At 46.3% G+C, this 15488-nt stretch overlaps 2 protein-coding genes across 4 annotated transcripts; both read left to right on the forward strand.

The window, feature by feature from the left end:
- The first annotated feature begins 1256 nt into the window (after positions 1 to 1256).
- dnajb5 (DnaJ heat shock protein family (Hsp40) member B5) lies at positions 1257 to 11442 on the forward strand. 3 transcript variants are annotated; one of them, XM_053869850.1, is made up of 4 exons: positions 1257 to 1580; positions 2510 to 2782; positions 3106 to 3767; positions 9225 to 11441. In XM_053869850.1, the coding sequence occupies exons 2-4, from the start codon at positions 2572 to 2574 to the stop codon at positions 9456 to 9458; spliced, it is 1107 nt and encodes a 368-aa protein (XP_053725825.1). In that variant the 5' UTR covers positions 1257 to 1580; positions 2510 to 2571; the 3' UTR covers positions 9459 to 11441. The 3 variants fall into 3 exon arrangements, with proteins under 3 accessions (XP_053725825.1, XP_053725826.1, XP_053725824.1); XM_053869851.1 differs by lacking the exon at positions 1257 to 1580 and adding an exon at positions 2071 to 2421 and having other exon boundaries at positions 9225 to 11442; XM_053869849.1 differs by lacking the exon at positions 1257 to 1580 and adding an exon at positions 2073 to 2375.
- Positions 11443 to 12119: 677 nt separating this feature from the next.
- akr1a1a (aldo-keto reductase family 1, member A1a (aldehyde reductase)) lies at positions 12120 to 15056 on the forward strand. The gene is made up of 9 exons (XM_053870947.1): positions 12120 to 12168; positions 12557 to 12641; positions 12702 to 12821; positions 13255 to 13406; positions 13466 to 13661; positions 14174 to 14223; positions 14293 to 14442; positions 14504 to 14663; positions 14841 to 15056. The coding sequence occupies exons 2-9, from the start codon at positions 12561 to 12563 to the stop codon at positions 14904 to 14906; spliced, it is 975 nt and encodes a 324-aa protein (XP_053726922.1). The 5' UTR covers positions 12120 to 12168; positions 12557 to 12560; the 3' UTR covers positions 14907 to 15056.
- Positions 15057 to 15488: the final 432 nt, after the last annotated feature.

Genomic DNA, 15488 nt, shown 5'->3' on the forward strand with positions numbered 1-15488 from the left:
CAGGGCAGCATCCCCCACTACCTTTTAACCTAGAGAGAATCTGTCCTTTGCAGCTGAGAAACCTCAAGGTTCCGTCCTGGATCCTCTTTGTTTTTCACTTTCCTGTTGAACCATGGTTCTAAATAGCCCTTTACGTCCTATGAACAAACTTTGATGAAATGGAAGCTTTTGTTTTGTGGTGTTTAGAGTGGCGGCGTGTCCCAACAGTTGCTGCTCATTGACAGCTGCCTTGTCCTGAAATCCATCCCAGCCTCACAGCCACATTCTCAGCTGGACACAGGAATGTGTGCCAGCCATAGAGGATGCTTGTTTTGAAGGGTGTACCTCCATCAGAATGATTCCTCCCAGAGACGCCCCCCCTCTCTTTGCACCTCCAGGGACTCAGACTTAAGTGAGCGCCTCTCTGAGAATCCTGGAGCAGAAGGGCTCCAGTTCTTTCACCCAAACTTCCTCAGCACGACCATCAATAATGACTCACATCTCCACGTGAGTTTTTAGAAACCCAGTGGGCCGGGTAGACGACCCGCCTTCTTGCACAAGGCTTGTGGGAAAGACACAGCAGCGTGAGGTTCCACTGAAACTAGGAAAGGTTTGCCCTCTCATTTCACTTTCGCCACAGCTGTACTGAGCAGATATGAGGCACTAACTGTTCATTTTCAACCTTAAATCAGAACAGGTTTTTTTTTTTCTACTGTCGTCATGGTGACGATACAGTAGAGCTAAGCCACAACACAAAGCCGACAAAACACTGGCCAATAGAAACCCCACCTCTCAGCCTTCTTTCTGGGTGCTGCCCCTGCGACCAGACCTTGGACACGTTCCAAGAAGTGGATGGATTTAAAAAAAACTGATGAGTCATCCAGAGATATGAATAGGCTGCGTGTGTGTTTGCTTGTATAGCCATCCTTGTGGGGACTAATTCTTGGAAACACACCTACTTGTGAGGACATTTCGCTTCATGGGGACATTTTTGACAATTTAGGGAATGAAAACATCAAAATAACGGGGACATTATAATTGGGTTCAGGGTGAGAGGAGCATTATGGCAAGGATCCCCACAAGGATATGGATACAATGTGTGTGTGTGTGTGTGTGTGTGTGTGTGTGTGTGTGTGTGTGTGTGTGTGTGTGTGTGTGTGTGTGTGTGTGTGTGTGTGTGTGTCACGGATGACTCAGGACACGACTGCATGACAAACACACTCACCTCTCGGACTTGAGCTTCTGAGAAATCAAATGAGGGATTATTTTGACATCGGATCACATGACTGATGTCTAGGACCGGTTCGTCCACACACGCTCACACACACACCATTCGGACCTGTTCTCCACCACAAAGTTCGGACTGACCGGGCGGAACCAGGAGCGCTGGCTCGGAGTGTGTGGGCTGCAGTCCGAGGGTTTCCAGTGAAATGTCAGAGCGGTGTTTGGTCACTCGGTTATTTTAGAACCTCCCGGTGTCCTGACGTCAGTCTATAAGGAGCCGGCGGCGGCGGCGGCGGCGGAGAGCGCGGAGGAGAGCGAGCAGCAGCCGGAGCATGCGGGTCTGACGCACGGCTGCCTCTCAGCTGCCCAGCGTTCTGGTAGGAAAACCCCCCTCATTTCCTGGCTTCTTTTATCATCTGTAGCGAGGCTCGTGTGGCTGGATGGGTCCATTGTAAGAAGACGAGTTGTGGTCTTTGTAGTCCGATACTGAAGCTTTACTGTATTGACGGTCGCCTTGTAATGTGGTCGAACACGAGGCTCCGGGGGTCCGGGGACCGCTTCCCGCCAGACTTTTACCCGAGTCGATCGATAGTGACTGGCGATGTTGAATATAAAAAAAACATATTCGTGTAAATAATAGGTAAAGATGGGGGATAACCGTGAGAGATGGAGCGGGCAGGAGAAGCCCCACTGATGGGATTCCTTACCTGACTACATCAGCATATCACCATGGTAACCGCGATCACTTTCTGATCTCTCTCTATCTGTGCCTGAAGGAGACCTGCAGTCTGATGAAATATACATCCAGAGCCATTTAATGCAGTGTGTGTGTGTGTGTGAACTCCAGTGACATCTAGCGGTGCACTCGTGTATAGCACGAGCCTTAACTTCCGCTCCTGTGCTTTTAAAAAGAAACAGCCACACAGTCCAAAGCTGGTTTGTTACCATGCTGGGCGTCTTTTCTGAGGGCCGACATTCAGAATAAGAATTCCACAATAAAGGAAAGCGACACTAAAGGAAAGAGACAGATCTGGAGTCCGGAACCATCCTGCAGTTACTAGCTTTAGCCAAAGTACGTGACTGGAACAGGCAGGTGGCGGAGGGATGTCCACATTACTCCATGAATTATGATTTGAATGGGACATTCCATCCTGGCAAAGATTCCTTCTAAGGTGAATCATCTGAAACACTCATGTAGTTATCTGCAACGTCGGGTTGGTGAGAAGCTCTTTTAAAACCATCTCAGAACTGCGTGGTGAAAGCTGTGACTATAAAGGTGCTACAACAGTTCTGTCCCCTTCTGCAGAGTCTGACCACAGGAAGAAGGGCTGGGGGTCTGCTCCCAAGCGTGCCTAGCTGTTCGCCACCATGGGAAAGGACTACTACAAGACCCTGGGGATCCCCAAGGGATCCAACGAGGAGGAGATCAAGAAGGCGTACCGGCGCATGGCCTTGCGATTCCATCCCGACAAAAACAAGGATGCTGATGCCGAGGAGAAATTCAAGGAGATTGCAGAGGCCTATGAGGTACTGAGTGACCCCAAGAAGAGGGCCGTCTACGACCAACTGGGGGAAGAGGGTAAGAGGCGCTTCGAGGACTCTTCAACGATGGCGGATCAAAAGTGTGTGATGACTGAGTAAATGGTTATAGAAATAGCTCAGCAGCCTTCTGGGCCTCGAATAGCACATGTGTGTCACCAAGCTAACAGCTGGATGCAGATCGAACTTGGACAGAAGTGATTTCAACGGTTTACTTTGGTGGTTCTGTGAGGGCAAGTGTGGCTTCATTGGAGAGGGTTGACGTTTCCACTCGTCGCTGGAATGTGTCGTCTATCAGTGTCGCCCTGCGGTGGCTTTCATTTCACACGATGGTTTCTAACATCTCACCTTCATCTCTCGCAGGTTTGAAGACGGGAGGCAGCAGCACTTCGGGGGCTCCTGGCAGCTCAACGCACTACTACACCTTCCATGGAGACCCTCATGCCACCTTCGCTTCCTTCTTCGGAGGCTCCAACCCCTTTGACATGTTTTTCAGCTCTAACCGCGGTCACAGCCGCTCAAACGGTTTCTCTTTCTACAACGACCACAACAAGGACATCGATCAGGACCTGGACATGGAGGAGGAAGACCCCTTTGCTCATTTTGGGCGCCAGTTTGGCTTCCCTGGGGGAATAAACAACGGCTTTCCCGGAGAAGGCCGGAGAAGAAGGGGAGCGCCGTCGGAATGCGTGGGTAACAGCCGGCGGCACCAGGATCCCCCTGTGGTCCACGAGCTGAAGGTCTCGCTGGAGGAGATCTTTCACGGCTGCACCAAGCGCATGAAGATCACCCGCAGACGGCTAAACCCTGACGGCAGGAGCATGAGGACGGAGGACAAGATCCTCAACATTGTCATAAAGAAGGGCTGGAAGGAGGGGACCAAGATCACCTTTCCCAAAGAGGGGGACGAGACCCCAGAGAACATTCCTGCTGACATTGCCTTCGTGCTGAAGGACAAAGGCCACGCCCACTTCAAGAGAGACGGGTCCAACATTATTTACAACTGCAAGATCACTCTGAAAGAGGTACGTCAGACACCACGCGGAAATTTGGCTTCTGAACAACAAGTGATTGACCAACTCTTCTGAGATGCTTGGAGGGTTGATCTCAAATGATACTCTTATTATAGCAGGGTTATTTATTCTGCCCCGCAATAGTCACTGCACATTTTATTCTTGAGCCCAGAGGCAGGAAACACTAGTGTGCGACTTGATACTTGCTGCCTCATTTCATTAAGCTTCACACGCTGACTTTCTTATAGTTAAAAATGCCTCACTCATCCACTTCATGGAGTGTTTGCTGAGCTGTGAGCTTTCATTGGGTTTTAATCCACACACGCCGATTCGCCTCACTTTTTTTGAAGTGGTTAGTGGCTTCAGTCCTGGATTCCAATGCATGCTCAGAACACGGAACATTAGCAGATTTATTTAAACCTCCCGTCTCAAACTCAATCTGGCAACAGCTTAAAAGAAAGATCAAAATCCAGGTTGACAGTGGCCGAGCTTTGATGGTCGACATAACTTTGTATCATAACTGTTGCTCTTCCTTTCCTACTGGCTTTTTTCAAGACTATCATTTAGTCTGTCATCTATTCTCTCAAGCGGATTTGACCTTTGACATATTACAATTTAGAACCCCAAAAAACGACATTGTAGCTCGGTCAACTCGGTGATAGTTTGCGCGGCTTATTCTTTCAAGCATTGGTAGCCATGAGCCCTCTGACTCAGCCTTACACGTGATCACTGGTAGGTAATGCGGAACGTTATATGTCTCCCCATACATCGCTTTAATTACATAATGGAGTGGGCCTGCTTATGTAACACCAAGCGCAACCACATGTGTAGCTGTGGTGCGGCCAACAGTTGTGACAACATTAAAATGAGGGCCTTCTGCGAAATGTCTCGGGCAGTAGCACGAATGTGTTGGAGAGTGGAGAGGGTCAGGTTTGAAGGCGGCCCAGGAAGCAACCGTGTCCTTTAAATGTGGTGTTTTGGTGCGTGGGCCACACAGAGCAAAACATTCATTCAGGCGCAAAGGTGACTCTTGCTGTCTGCAGGTGAGTGACAAGATGTAATCCAACTGCAGTTTCCTCGGCTTGAGGACTCGGTTCAAACATTCCACAGGTTTCAGTTTTAGTGACTCTGATCATATTGTATGCAACTGTTTTGTAGTCCATCCATGTGTAACGTAGTGATCATTAGATGTGCGTCAGTATTGAAGGAACCTCAGGCCTGAGTAACAGGGCAGCAGACGTGTCTAAAGTCAGACCTGGGGGCCCTTTGTGGCCCTCAATTGAAGTTGATACGGCCGTCATGAGAGGTATCATTTGCTCAACGTCATGTCAGTACTGGAACCCTTTGCTACACTTGTGACAGGGCAAAAAAAAACATTCTGCAAGTGCTGACCCTCAACCTTGAAGGCCAGCCTAGGTATTGTTTTGATCTGAACTCCATGTGTGCTCATGTGGAGTGGGAACAGTTTCTGTCAATGCAGTGGGAATGGCAGCAGGACTCTTGTGTCCTCATGTGACTGGCGCAGAGCCAGACTCCTCCTCGTCTTGTTCACTCAACTGAGTTAATACACGCACAGGAAAACACGACCAGAGCGCCCGCATGCTAGTACACACCAGCGTGACAGGATTTGAACACCTCTAAGTGGCGCTCGTGTGATTGGCAGGACAATTCCTTTGTGTCTGTCGGAGGCCAACCAGTCCAGCACAGTCTGTGAGTTACACAAGCTCTAATAGGTCTAATGGCAGCGCCACTTACCTGCCTCTGCTCCTGGATGGGACTCAAATGGCAGGTGTGCTCTGAGAGTCAGCAGAGAAAGTGTCTGTTGCCGGGCCAAACTCGTGTTCTGCCTTTATGAGAAGCTCTAGAGTGCAGTGATGCACATAGCGATGACACACAGGTGTATACCTGTGTGTTGAGCTGATGATATTGCACTGCTGCACCCCCACAGCCAGAGCCCGAGCTCACGCATCCGCTGAGAAGAGACTCAAGGCAGATGCAAAGAAGGATGGAGGGGGGGAAGCAGCGGGGGGTTAGCAGACTCTTACGGGAACATGAGGGAAGTGGGTCAGATGATTCAGTGTCCACGGCAGATATAAGACAGTGTTGCTTTGTAGTGCTCTCCGGGTTGTCACAAGCGCTCACAACCATGAGGCACGACAACACAGTGCTGACATAAAGAGCAGCTCGACTATGGTGCTTTGCAACATACAAAGACACAGCATCACCGCATGAGCATGTCAGCTCTGTTAGCAGTGTTCTACCCTGAGACTCAGACAGATGGTGCCACGCTAAATAATGATCTGAAGCTGTTCACCTTTAAACATTAGGGCTGTGTAGTAGCAGGCATCTTGGGATACATATATCCCGATACGCAGGAGTGGTGATACGATATCGTGCAATACTGTAAGTTCAGCAATACATTGTAATGAAAGCTATTATTTTTGGGGGGAGCAGGGTACTTAGATAATGCATATTATGATATTATAATATTATGTGTATGAAAACAAGTTACATTTGATAATGTCAGTCCAGAAGACAATATCACACAATTAAGTATTGTGATATTTCAGCGAAAATATCAATAAAATATCGCACAACAATCAAGTATTTCCGCAAAAATATCAATAAAATATCGCACAACAATCAAGTATTGCGATATTTGAGCATTTTTTACACCCCTAACAAATCACTGAACTAATATAGCCATTTGATTAAATTATCATTTTACAGTTTAGAGTTTTTTTTTTTCTTTTCACAAAAACAGGTGAGACACGGCCTCACATGCCGCTCCTGACTGCAGCTCACTGTCGGAAAATTCCATTTTGGTTCTGAATAGTTCTTATGGCAAAAAGAACTCTTACGACTCATAGTGCATCACAAGAACACTTCATTTGCAAACCTACAGTAGCATCACGTATAGAAAGCACCAAGACTTCCAGCATCACCATCCTGCTTTCAGCTGCGTGATGGTACTACATGATGGTGTGCATGAGAAATGCACACTTTAACAGAAACATCTTAACTTCACTCGTAAGTGTGAGGCTGTGTTGAGTAAAGAGGCAGTTGTTCATGTGGCTGGAACTTCACAATCTACTGAAGATAGTAAAGTGGGAAGATTTGGTCATAGCAGCCTTCCATGTTGGGACTCACTTTAGGGGCCAAACTATTGAATAAGTGAAGGCCAATGTACAGTAGAGGTGTGTGCAGGTCAGCTGAATGCAGATGGAATGATCTGGTGCAGTTTAGTTTTCCCACTGGCATCAGGTCACACCAAGAGAGCTCTCACCGCTGGTGCCATGCTGCACATGTACAATACATACTGTACCTCTGGTTTGGCCCCTGTACTTCGTCAAGAGGAGTTTAAGGTTTTAAATTCTGTCTCTAAAATACTCTTAATTTGAAGAAGTTGCCAAGGTGGAAGACTGGATCTCACAGTTTCCAAGGATCTGTAGCTAATATCTAAGCACAGAAGCGTTGCCTTTAACAGTGAGATTGAGATTGATCTGACCTGTGTTTAATCCCCATATATTCCAGAGACACGTCGTGAAATGTCTTTTAATATCACTCAGGTCATGAGGACAAACTATTGAAATGAAACCTCTGGAGATGTTGTCAGGCTCATTTGTTCATCTAATTTATGGACAAGATAAACACGAGTCCTGACACCAGCAATGAAAATGTGACAGGAGCAGAAAGAACATCCCGGAGAAGAAGCGGTGCCGTCGATGTGTTGGCATCTTCAGCGTCTCAGCTGAAGCTTATGTAATCTGTGGGCTCTCAAATCAGCTGGTGGCGGAGCGTCATGGCAACCTGTGTGTGTGCAATGTTGCTGGTGAATGGACGTGTTCATTACGGAGGGATGAGCCTCCCATCTGTGCCACGGTCACACGACTAACCATGTGGCCAAATGAACAGTGGGAGAGACAACGTCATGACTGGAGCCTCTGGCCTCACTGCAGCTGCTGCCCCGCACACACGTCCACCACCCAACAAGCCAGCACCGTATCACAGCACTGCACAGAGTCATGCACGGCGGCACGCCATGATGTTTTATGCTTAAAATATTCATATATATAGTGTCAAGATTCTCAGTGTCAATCATAAAAGCAGAGTTTTTTTCCACCATATTTTGTTTATTGTGAAGAACATGAAATATTGATCAATTTGATTCTTTTATGGAGACATTTCTGTCTAACTGTTACTGGCTGTGGAGAAGGAAAACAGGCAGGCAACCTAAAAAAACCTAGTGCTTTTTTTCCAGCTGACACATCAGACAAAGGTCTTTCCAAATGAAACTTGTCAGCATCATATGATGCTTCTTGCTGTACTTCTGACAATGATTCAATATACAGCCACAACATGAGAGGAGAACATTTTGTTGTTGTTGTAGTTGAATCTGGAAGCAAATTCAGAGTTTCATCTTGGCGGAGTGATGCTCCCTGGGAGCTCTGTGGAGTGGCGATAAGCTTCTGTCTGACTCTCCAGACTCTTCGCTCAGTTGTGACTGGATCCATCAGACTCTATAAGTAAATGTGTGTGTGTGTCCGTCTGACAGGCCGTCCAACTATTTACCAGCTCAGCCCATTCCTGCCTCGCTTCATTAGCCCCTGCTATGAGACGGAGTCTAAAATTAGTCTTCTGTGCAACGCTGAGCCACTCATCACACACACACACCCATGTTTGTATTGCTGTCCTCGTGGGGGGCATTATGAGGACCTCTCATTGACATAACACCCCATCCCCCACCTCTCTCACCTGAAACCTAACTGGCCAAACAAAAAAAGGCTGACCTTAACCAGGACTCAGGAATTATAATGGCCCAGTTATTTTGAAGTCTTCATCCTCAAATTGAGGTTTGGACCGGCAAAAAAGTCCCTACAAAGACATAATGTTCTCACAAGGAGTGAGTGTGTTGTCAAGAATTGTTCCCCACCATGCAGGATAAACATGCCCACACACACACTAAACAGACAACAAAGAGAAACGTCCCAGTTCCAAACCCTCCTCTCTGGCTTCTGTCATTTTTGGCCCAACAGAGTGTCGTGTATCCTCCTCACCCATGGACACACACTAGACCCTGAGATGGTTTTATTTCACTGACTCCGAGAGTCTTGTCCACTTCTGAGGCATCTATATCAGGTCAGATCAGTTTTTAATGAGACATAACGTTTGTATTTCTATCCTTGTGGGAACATTGTGAGGTTTCTCATTGCCATAACCCTTTCCCCAGCCTCTGACCCTAAACCTAACCATCCAAAACTCATGGCTCACCTTAACCAGGACTCTGAACCAAGCGTCAACCTTATTATAATGTCTTCATCCTCAGCCAAATGTCCCCACAAAGTAGGATAAACAAGCCCAGACACCCCACACAGACACACTTCTATGGGCGACGGAATATCTTGTGGAGTGTGGGGAGGAGAGGAGGATCTGGCTGTCAGTAACCTTCTTCTGCGCTGTCCCCTGCAGGCTCTGTGTGGCTGCACGGTCAGTATTCCCACCCTGGAGAACCGGGTCATCTCGCTGCCCTGCCATGACATCATCAAGCCCGGGACGATGAAGCGACTCAGAGGGGAGGGACTGCCTTTTCCCAAGAGCCCCTCACAGCGCGGCGACCTCATCGTGGAGTTCTCCGTGCGCTTTCCCGACCGGATCCCGCCTCAGTCCAAAGAGATCATCCGACAGCATCTTCCCCAGTCCTAAGAAGAAGGATTTGCCTTGGCCTGTAAACACACACCAGAGCCACCAACCAACCCTCACCACATTTTATTTCACACGTTTCTGAGCCTTGTCTGCTGAGACTTCACACGAACGTGATGAGCAACATCTTCAGGATTCGAGCAGTCGCAGATGTTCATGGCTCGTCCAGGACACATTTTCTTATTCCGTGTTTTCTAAACCTTTTGTGCTCCGCTTTTATAAACTAGCTTTAGACATTTTCAATAAGTGATGCTAGAATAAATCACACCAGCCCGCTCTAAGTTTTTTTTTTATTTATTCACCACATCAATAAGCTAGTTTGATATTTATCTATTTCTTTACTGTAAAACAATCCATCCCAACATTATTTAATAAGAACATTATTTCCCCCATTATCTTTTAGTATCTTTTAACTGTTTTGTATATTTGACGTAGTATCATTTGCTTGTCACTCCGTATTAATTATTATTATACTATCATTACATACACTCTGCTGAAAAGTATTACAACAATAATGTATTACATAAACAGGATGAAATTAGGATAGTCACCGCAGCAATTAAAATAAGTAAAATAATAAAAATACTAGCCAAATAACAAGGAAAATATATCAAAAGAATCTGGCAATCTGGATTTGAAATAAATGAATGAACAGACAATATTAAACAACACTTTTCTTGGTTGTAATATAAAGAAATGCATGCGTCATCCATTGACTAAACAATACTGTGCCATATACATAGCCTGGACTCTTCATAGTGTCCAGTCTGCCCCTGGGCCTCCTCCCAGAGGGACACGTCTGCAGCACATGCTACATACTCCAGCCACCTCACCTCACGCCTCTCCTGATGTGAGGTAGCAGCGGTGCTACTTTGGGTCAGTCCCTGCAATAACTGTTTACTACTATGATATGATGTTGAGAGTAAGGTTAAATCATGGACCATGTTGCTACAGTTGAAGGGCCATACATGGCCCGCGGGCCACACTTTCTCTTGACAGTACCAGCCTCAAATGTTTCTACACTAGTTCTTCTTCTCCAAAACATCTCAGTCGTCCTATTTTGACCTCACCTTCATCAATCCTCCCTGAAGTTGATATACTGAATTATAAAAACTCAATTTGCACCTTCAGTTTCAAATCCAGACTTTGACAATTTTGGCAATTTCTATCCTGAAATGTGACGGCTACTCTTCCCAATGGTTTGTTGATCCCGGCGAGCAACAGATCTGTTTCTCATTGGAGCTGACAATCACAGCAAAGTCTTGTATAGATTGAACGTGGTGCTGGACCTTCTGAGCCGAAGTGTCTCCTTATCTGAGGGATAATTCGGTGCCTTATTCTGGTATCAAACCGCCACGCACACACGTGCAAATACTGTAAAAACACAGCACAGCAGATGAACCAGTGAGACGTTCCTGTCAGCAGCTGGTAATCTACAATAATCTGACTCTTATTCTGTGGTTGTGCCTCTCTAGTGTGCCACCTCCTGGTGCTACAGTGAGCAGTGCCAAAAGTAGATCACATAACCGTCTCCTCTGAGATGTAATATCTGCTCCAGCCATTAAAAGGATGTGCATCCAGACAAATGTTTTGTAATCTTCCAGCGGATGTTGTTGCTGCCACAGCTAGACAGTGAATTTGTATCGCTTAGTTTCTTACCATGACGTTTGTATCCACAGCCATAGAAGCTCAACAGTGGTGTAAACGTGAGCATATTTCATTGTTGAAGCTCTTAAAAGACAGAAGGAGCTGTGACTGACTGACTGTGTGAGTGTGTGTGTGTGTGTGTGTGTGTGTGTGTGTGCATCAGTGTAAGAGGACGTTGGACTGTGACGGTGCACATCTGCTGCTACTGCTGCTGAGAGACTCACTGTTTGAGTGCTACTGCTGTTTATTTCTCAAAAGTGAAGACGAATAAACCAAAAGTGTGAATTTCTGAGTTTGGATCGGTTGACTGTCCAGATGAGCTCATGTGTGTTTTGGGATACTGTAAAAGCAGTCTCCAAATATACTGAAATAACAACAAAATGATGATTCAAAATATATTTTCATATATATTTTCAATGAGAAAAAAATCTAAACATTCCAAATAAAAACAAACTTCTGCACAGTATATATATATATATATATATATATATAAAACAACAAAAATAATTTAATTTACAAAATAAAATAAATGAACAGTTTGCTCTCCAGACAACAGGAAACCTTTGTAAGTGCAGGAGTTCCTGGTCCACTGATCACACTGATGCACAAGACACGTGGCAGCTAGGATGATAACAACAACAACAAACATGGAGGAATCCCTGAACAAAAGCAAACAGAAGCATCTGTTTAATAATAATGTTTATATATATATATGACGTACTTTAGATGAGCTGCAAAAGCTGAATGTTTCGTGTTCGTATTATTCGTGGATGTTAGACGACACAGCAGGTACTGCTATTTCAGAAAGAGGTGAGTGAGGTCCAATCCCCTCTGGGTCTGAAATAAGCTGCAGATGTTAAAAATAGTGACAGTAAATCACTAAAGATTGAATTTTTAAGTGAACCGCAACAGTTTTCCTTTGATGCTGTTTTTCCTGTAACGTGGGACACAGCGTGAGTTTGGACCTGCTTTAGGTCGGACGGAGGTAAACAAGTGAAATAGGACTTTGACCTTCGCATGTTTGGGTCCAGATGGTTAGAGACTGGTTTGTGCTCCGTTGATCCAGGTAAGAATTCACCCTTCAAGCTGATTTGTTGAACTTCTTTATTGTCTCTGCCAGTGTGTGAACTTCATCACGAGTGTGTTGATCACATGATCAGACGGGCGGCTGGGATGTTGGACACTGACACCACTGTGACTAATGTCATCTGGCTCGATCGGCTATTTGCAGCCACATTACTGCAGGTCCACGCCGAGTTCACACTTTTCACCCAAGAGGCCCATCATACACATTCTGGGGTGCAGACTGCTCCCATGTTTCAGCCGGGGTGAAACACACACTTGTGCAGTCGTGAATAGAAGTAATGAGTAACTGAGCATTAGGACTTAGTCATGGTGACTCTCGCGTGGCAGTGGACTCTTAAACTGCTCTGTCTCCCCCCTCATTCGGTCAGGAACATGAGCAGCTTCGTGACTCTCAGTACCGGGCAGCGGATGCCTACAGTGGGACTCGGTACATGGAAGAGTGGCCCTGGACAGGTAGGATCAGACACCTGAGCTCTTCAATGGCATCAGCCACTGAGGTGGAAGCATTTGCAGGTGAAACAGGCAGTTCTGGCCGCTCTGGACTGTGGCTACAGGCACATCGACTGTGCTGCTGTTTACGGCAATGAAGAGGAGGTGGGAGAAGCCCTGGCTCTCAGGGTTGGTGCCGGCAAGGTGAGATAGTCCAAACATGGCTTTTCCTACTCAGCACAAATCCGGTCCCAGCGGTTAAACCGTCACCAGAGTTCCGATTTTTCCAGTTTTGGACGCATCAAACGTTGCCTGAAACCTGTCATGTGAAACGCGCTGAAGCGGCACCAGACGTGCAGCGCAACAGTTTGTTGCACGTGATCTACATTGACTTTACATCTGGTATATAATGCATAGGTCACGTTTGGTGTGAACTTCAGAAAGCACTTAGTCCTCCTTCACAAACTCCTCAGCCACAAATGAAAGCACTTACAAGTGACACGTCAAGTAAATCATGGAAAAACGGGCAGAGATGTATGACCTGCAGTATGGCATGCTGATGGTATGTGCAGTGTATATGTCAATGTCAGCAAGAGAATGTTTCTTTAGACATGGAGAGTTGTTTCACTAAACCCAGGACGTACGACGTGATGAAATCTTTGTGACGTCCAAACTGTGGAACACCAAGCACGAGCCTGAGGATGTGGAGGAGGCATGCAGGAGCAGCCTCGCTCACCTGGGCCTCGCCTACCTGGACCTGTACCTGATGCACTGGCCCATGGCCTTCAGGTGAGGGACCAAGCGGCTCATGACCACCTCACGTCAGAAATAACTTGAACGTGTTTCAGGCGAGGGAAGGAGTTGATGCCAAGACGAGAGGATGGGAGCATACGCTACTCTCATACGCACTACCGAGACACCTGGATCGCCATGGAGACCCTGGTGGACAAGGGCCTGGTCAAGGCAATAGGACTGTCAAACTTCAATGCCAGACAGACCGATGACATCCTCAGCATTGCCAGACACAAACCAGTGGTGAACCAGGTGTGTTTTTGTTTGCTGAAATAGGCTGGAAAGGCAGCTGCTTCCCTCCCTGTCAGCAGGAAACCTCAATTCCCAATGCACACAGAAGAGTTAAGAGCACACAATAGCAACCTATTGCATTGTTTTTTAATAATATTTCAAAGAGAGTATTCACCTGTCATATGTAGAAGTTATCTAATCATAGTCGGCTTCTTTTGTGAAATGACACAAAAGTGATAGCATAAGTAAAAGCTGGTCGAGTGAAACAAAAGATGCAGTGACCTCATTTCCTGTTTTGTGACCAAGGAAACAAGGCAACGTGATAGTCCTTTAGCTGTCACGACAAATAAGTCTTGTTTTGTATACAAAAATTGTGTCTCTGTCTTGTAAACATTTTACGTTAATACAACTGAATTCAATGGAAATAAAACAAATGTATGTAATTCTCATTGCACATTTTGCTCTTCTGTGATGCTGGTGTGTGTAACTTCAGTGTCACAGTAATTGTCAACGTGTTTCCTGTTCCCATTAAGGTGGAATGTCATCCCTATCTGTCCCAGACTGACCTGCTGGCTCACTGTCGGTCAGTATAAAAAGATCCGCATGGATCTCCAGCAGCGATGACTGGCTCTTTCTAATGCTTCCCACTCAGGTCCGTGGGAGTCTGTGTGACGGCCTACAGTCCTCTGGGCAGCGGGGACAGACCTTGGGCATCCTCCGAAGAGCCTCGGCTGCTGGATGACCCTAGACTGGCAGCTATTGCCCAGAGAAATGGGAAGACCTCTGCCCAGGTCATACTCAGGTGAGAGCCTTTACAGCCCTCATTCATCGGGCAGAAACCAACCATACATTTGGATCCCCAGGTGGCACCTTCAGAGGGGGGTGGTGTGTATCCCGAAGAGTGTAACAGCATCCAGGATCCAACAGAATCTGCAGCTGTTTGACTTTTCTTTGTCAAACCAAGACATGAAACTGATCGACTCCATTGACCAAAACCATCGGTTCATCGTCCCGACGATCCAGGTGAGTCCTGGAGGGTCACCTACACATCAGGTCTGCTCACCTGTGCTCAACTTGTACTGGGGACTTAAGCTGTCACCGTATATTTTTGGCACTTAACGTTAGAGAGACAAGTCTCTTTTATAGATGACATATTTATATATATATATATATTTTTTAATCATGCTTTCTTGCCTGCAGAGAGGCGGAGAGACAGTGTGGAGGGACGCAGAACATCCCCACTTCCCATTCCATGATCCCTACTGAGTGGAGGAGAGTGTCCTGCTGCTCCAGAGTTTCCATAGTTTGATTCCAAATGAAACAATTTTCTAGTTGTACTCAATATGATCATTAGCTTGAAAATTCTACTGCCACTCTGAGTAGCGGGAAATAACAGGATGAATAAAACAAGATCTAAGCAGATAAAATGAATGAGTGTTCCTTTGTTGGGTCTCAGTTTACATGCAGACAGGGAGACCGTGCTCAGGTGTCCCCGTTCCACAGGTAGGTTCACAAAAGGTGACCGTGAAAGGCAACTGTAACAACTCCTGGTACTCAGTTAAACATGAAGGTAAACTAGATCAGATACATATTCAAATAAAATGTATAAACAGGCACATCTAACCTGTTGTAATGTAATTATTTTGGCTTGGTAACAAGTACATGTGATCGCAAATATTTATAAAATAGCTCATGCCCATTCATGGGCAAACGCGGTATTTAAGATGTTCCAGCTGAAGGCATGTCGGTCAGTTCGACACAGTCGGCTTTCCATGCGGCAGAATGTCAGCCGCGGTTGAAGTAGTCTGGGAACCATCCAATTTTAATCCAACCCTGCCCCCATGTGGC

The sequence above is a fragment of the Synchiropus splendidus genome, chromosome 7 (genome assembly GCF_027744825.2).
Source record: "Synchiropus splendidus isolate RoL2022-P1 chromosome 7, RoL_Sspl_1.0, whole genome shotgun sequence".
NCBI lineage: Eukaryota > Metazoa > Chordata > Actinopteri > Syngnathiformes > Callionymidae > Synchiropus > Synchiropus splendidus.

Excerpts from the sequence above, each read along its gene's own strand:
- dnajb5 (XM_053869850.1), top strand. The coding sequence starts at position 2,572 with ATGGGAAAGGACTACTACAAGACCCTGGGGATCCCCAAGGGATCCAAC. Across the intron at positions 2,783-3,105 it reads CGACCAACTGGGGGAAGAGG|GTTTGAAGACGGGAGGCAGC; the intron begins GTAAGAGGCGCT and ends CATCTCTCGCAG. Across the intron at positions 3,768-9,224 it reads GCAAGATCACTCTGAAAGAG|GCTCTGTGTGGCTGCACGGT; the intron begins GTACGTCAGACA and ends TGTCCCCTGCAG.
- akr1a1a (XM_053870947.1), top strand. The coding sequence starts at position 12,561 with ATGAGCAGCTTCGTGACTCTCAGTACCGGGCAGCGGATGCCTACAGTG. Across the intron at positions 13,662-14,173 it reads ACAAACCAGTGGTGAACCAG|GTGGAATGTCATCCCTATCT; the intron begins GTGTGTTTTTGT and ends GTTCCCATTAAG. Across the intron at positions 14,224-14,292 it reads GACCTGCTGGCTCACTGTCG|GTCCGTGGGAGTCTGTGTGA; the intron begins GTCAGTATAAAA and ends CTTCCCACTCAG.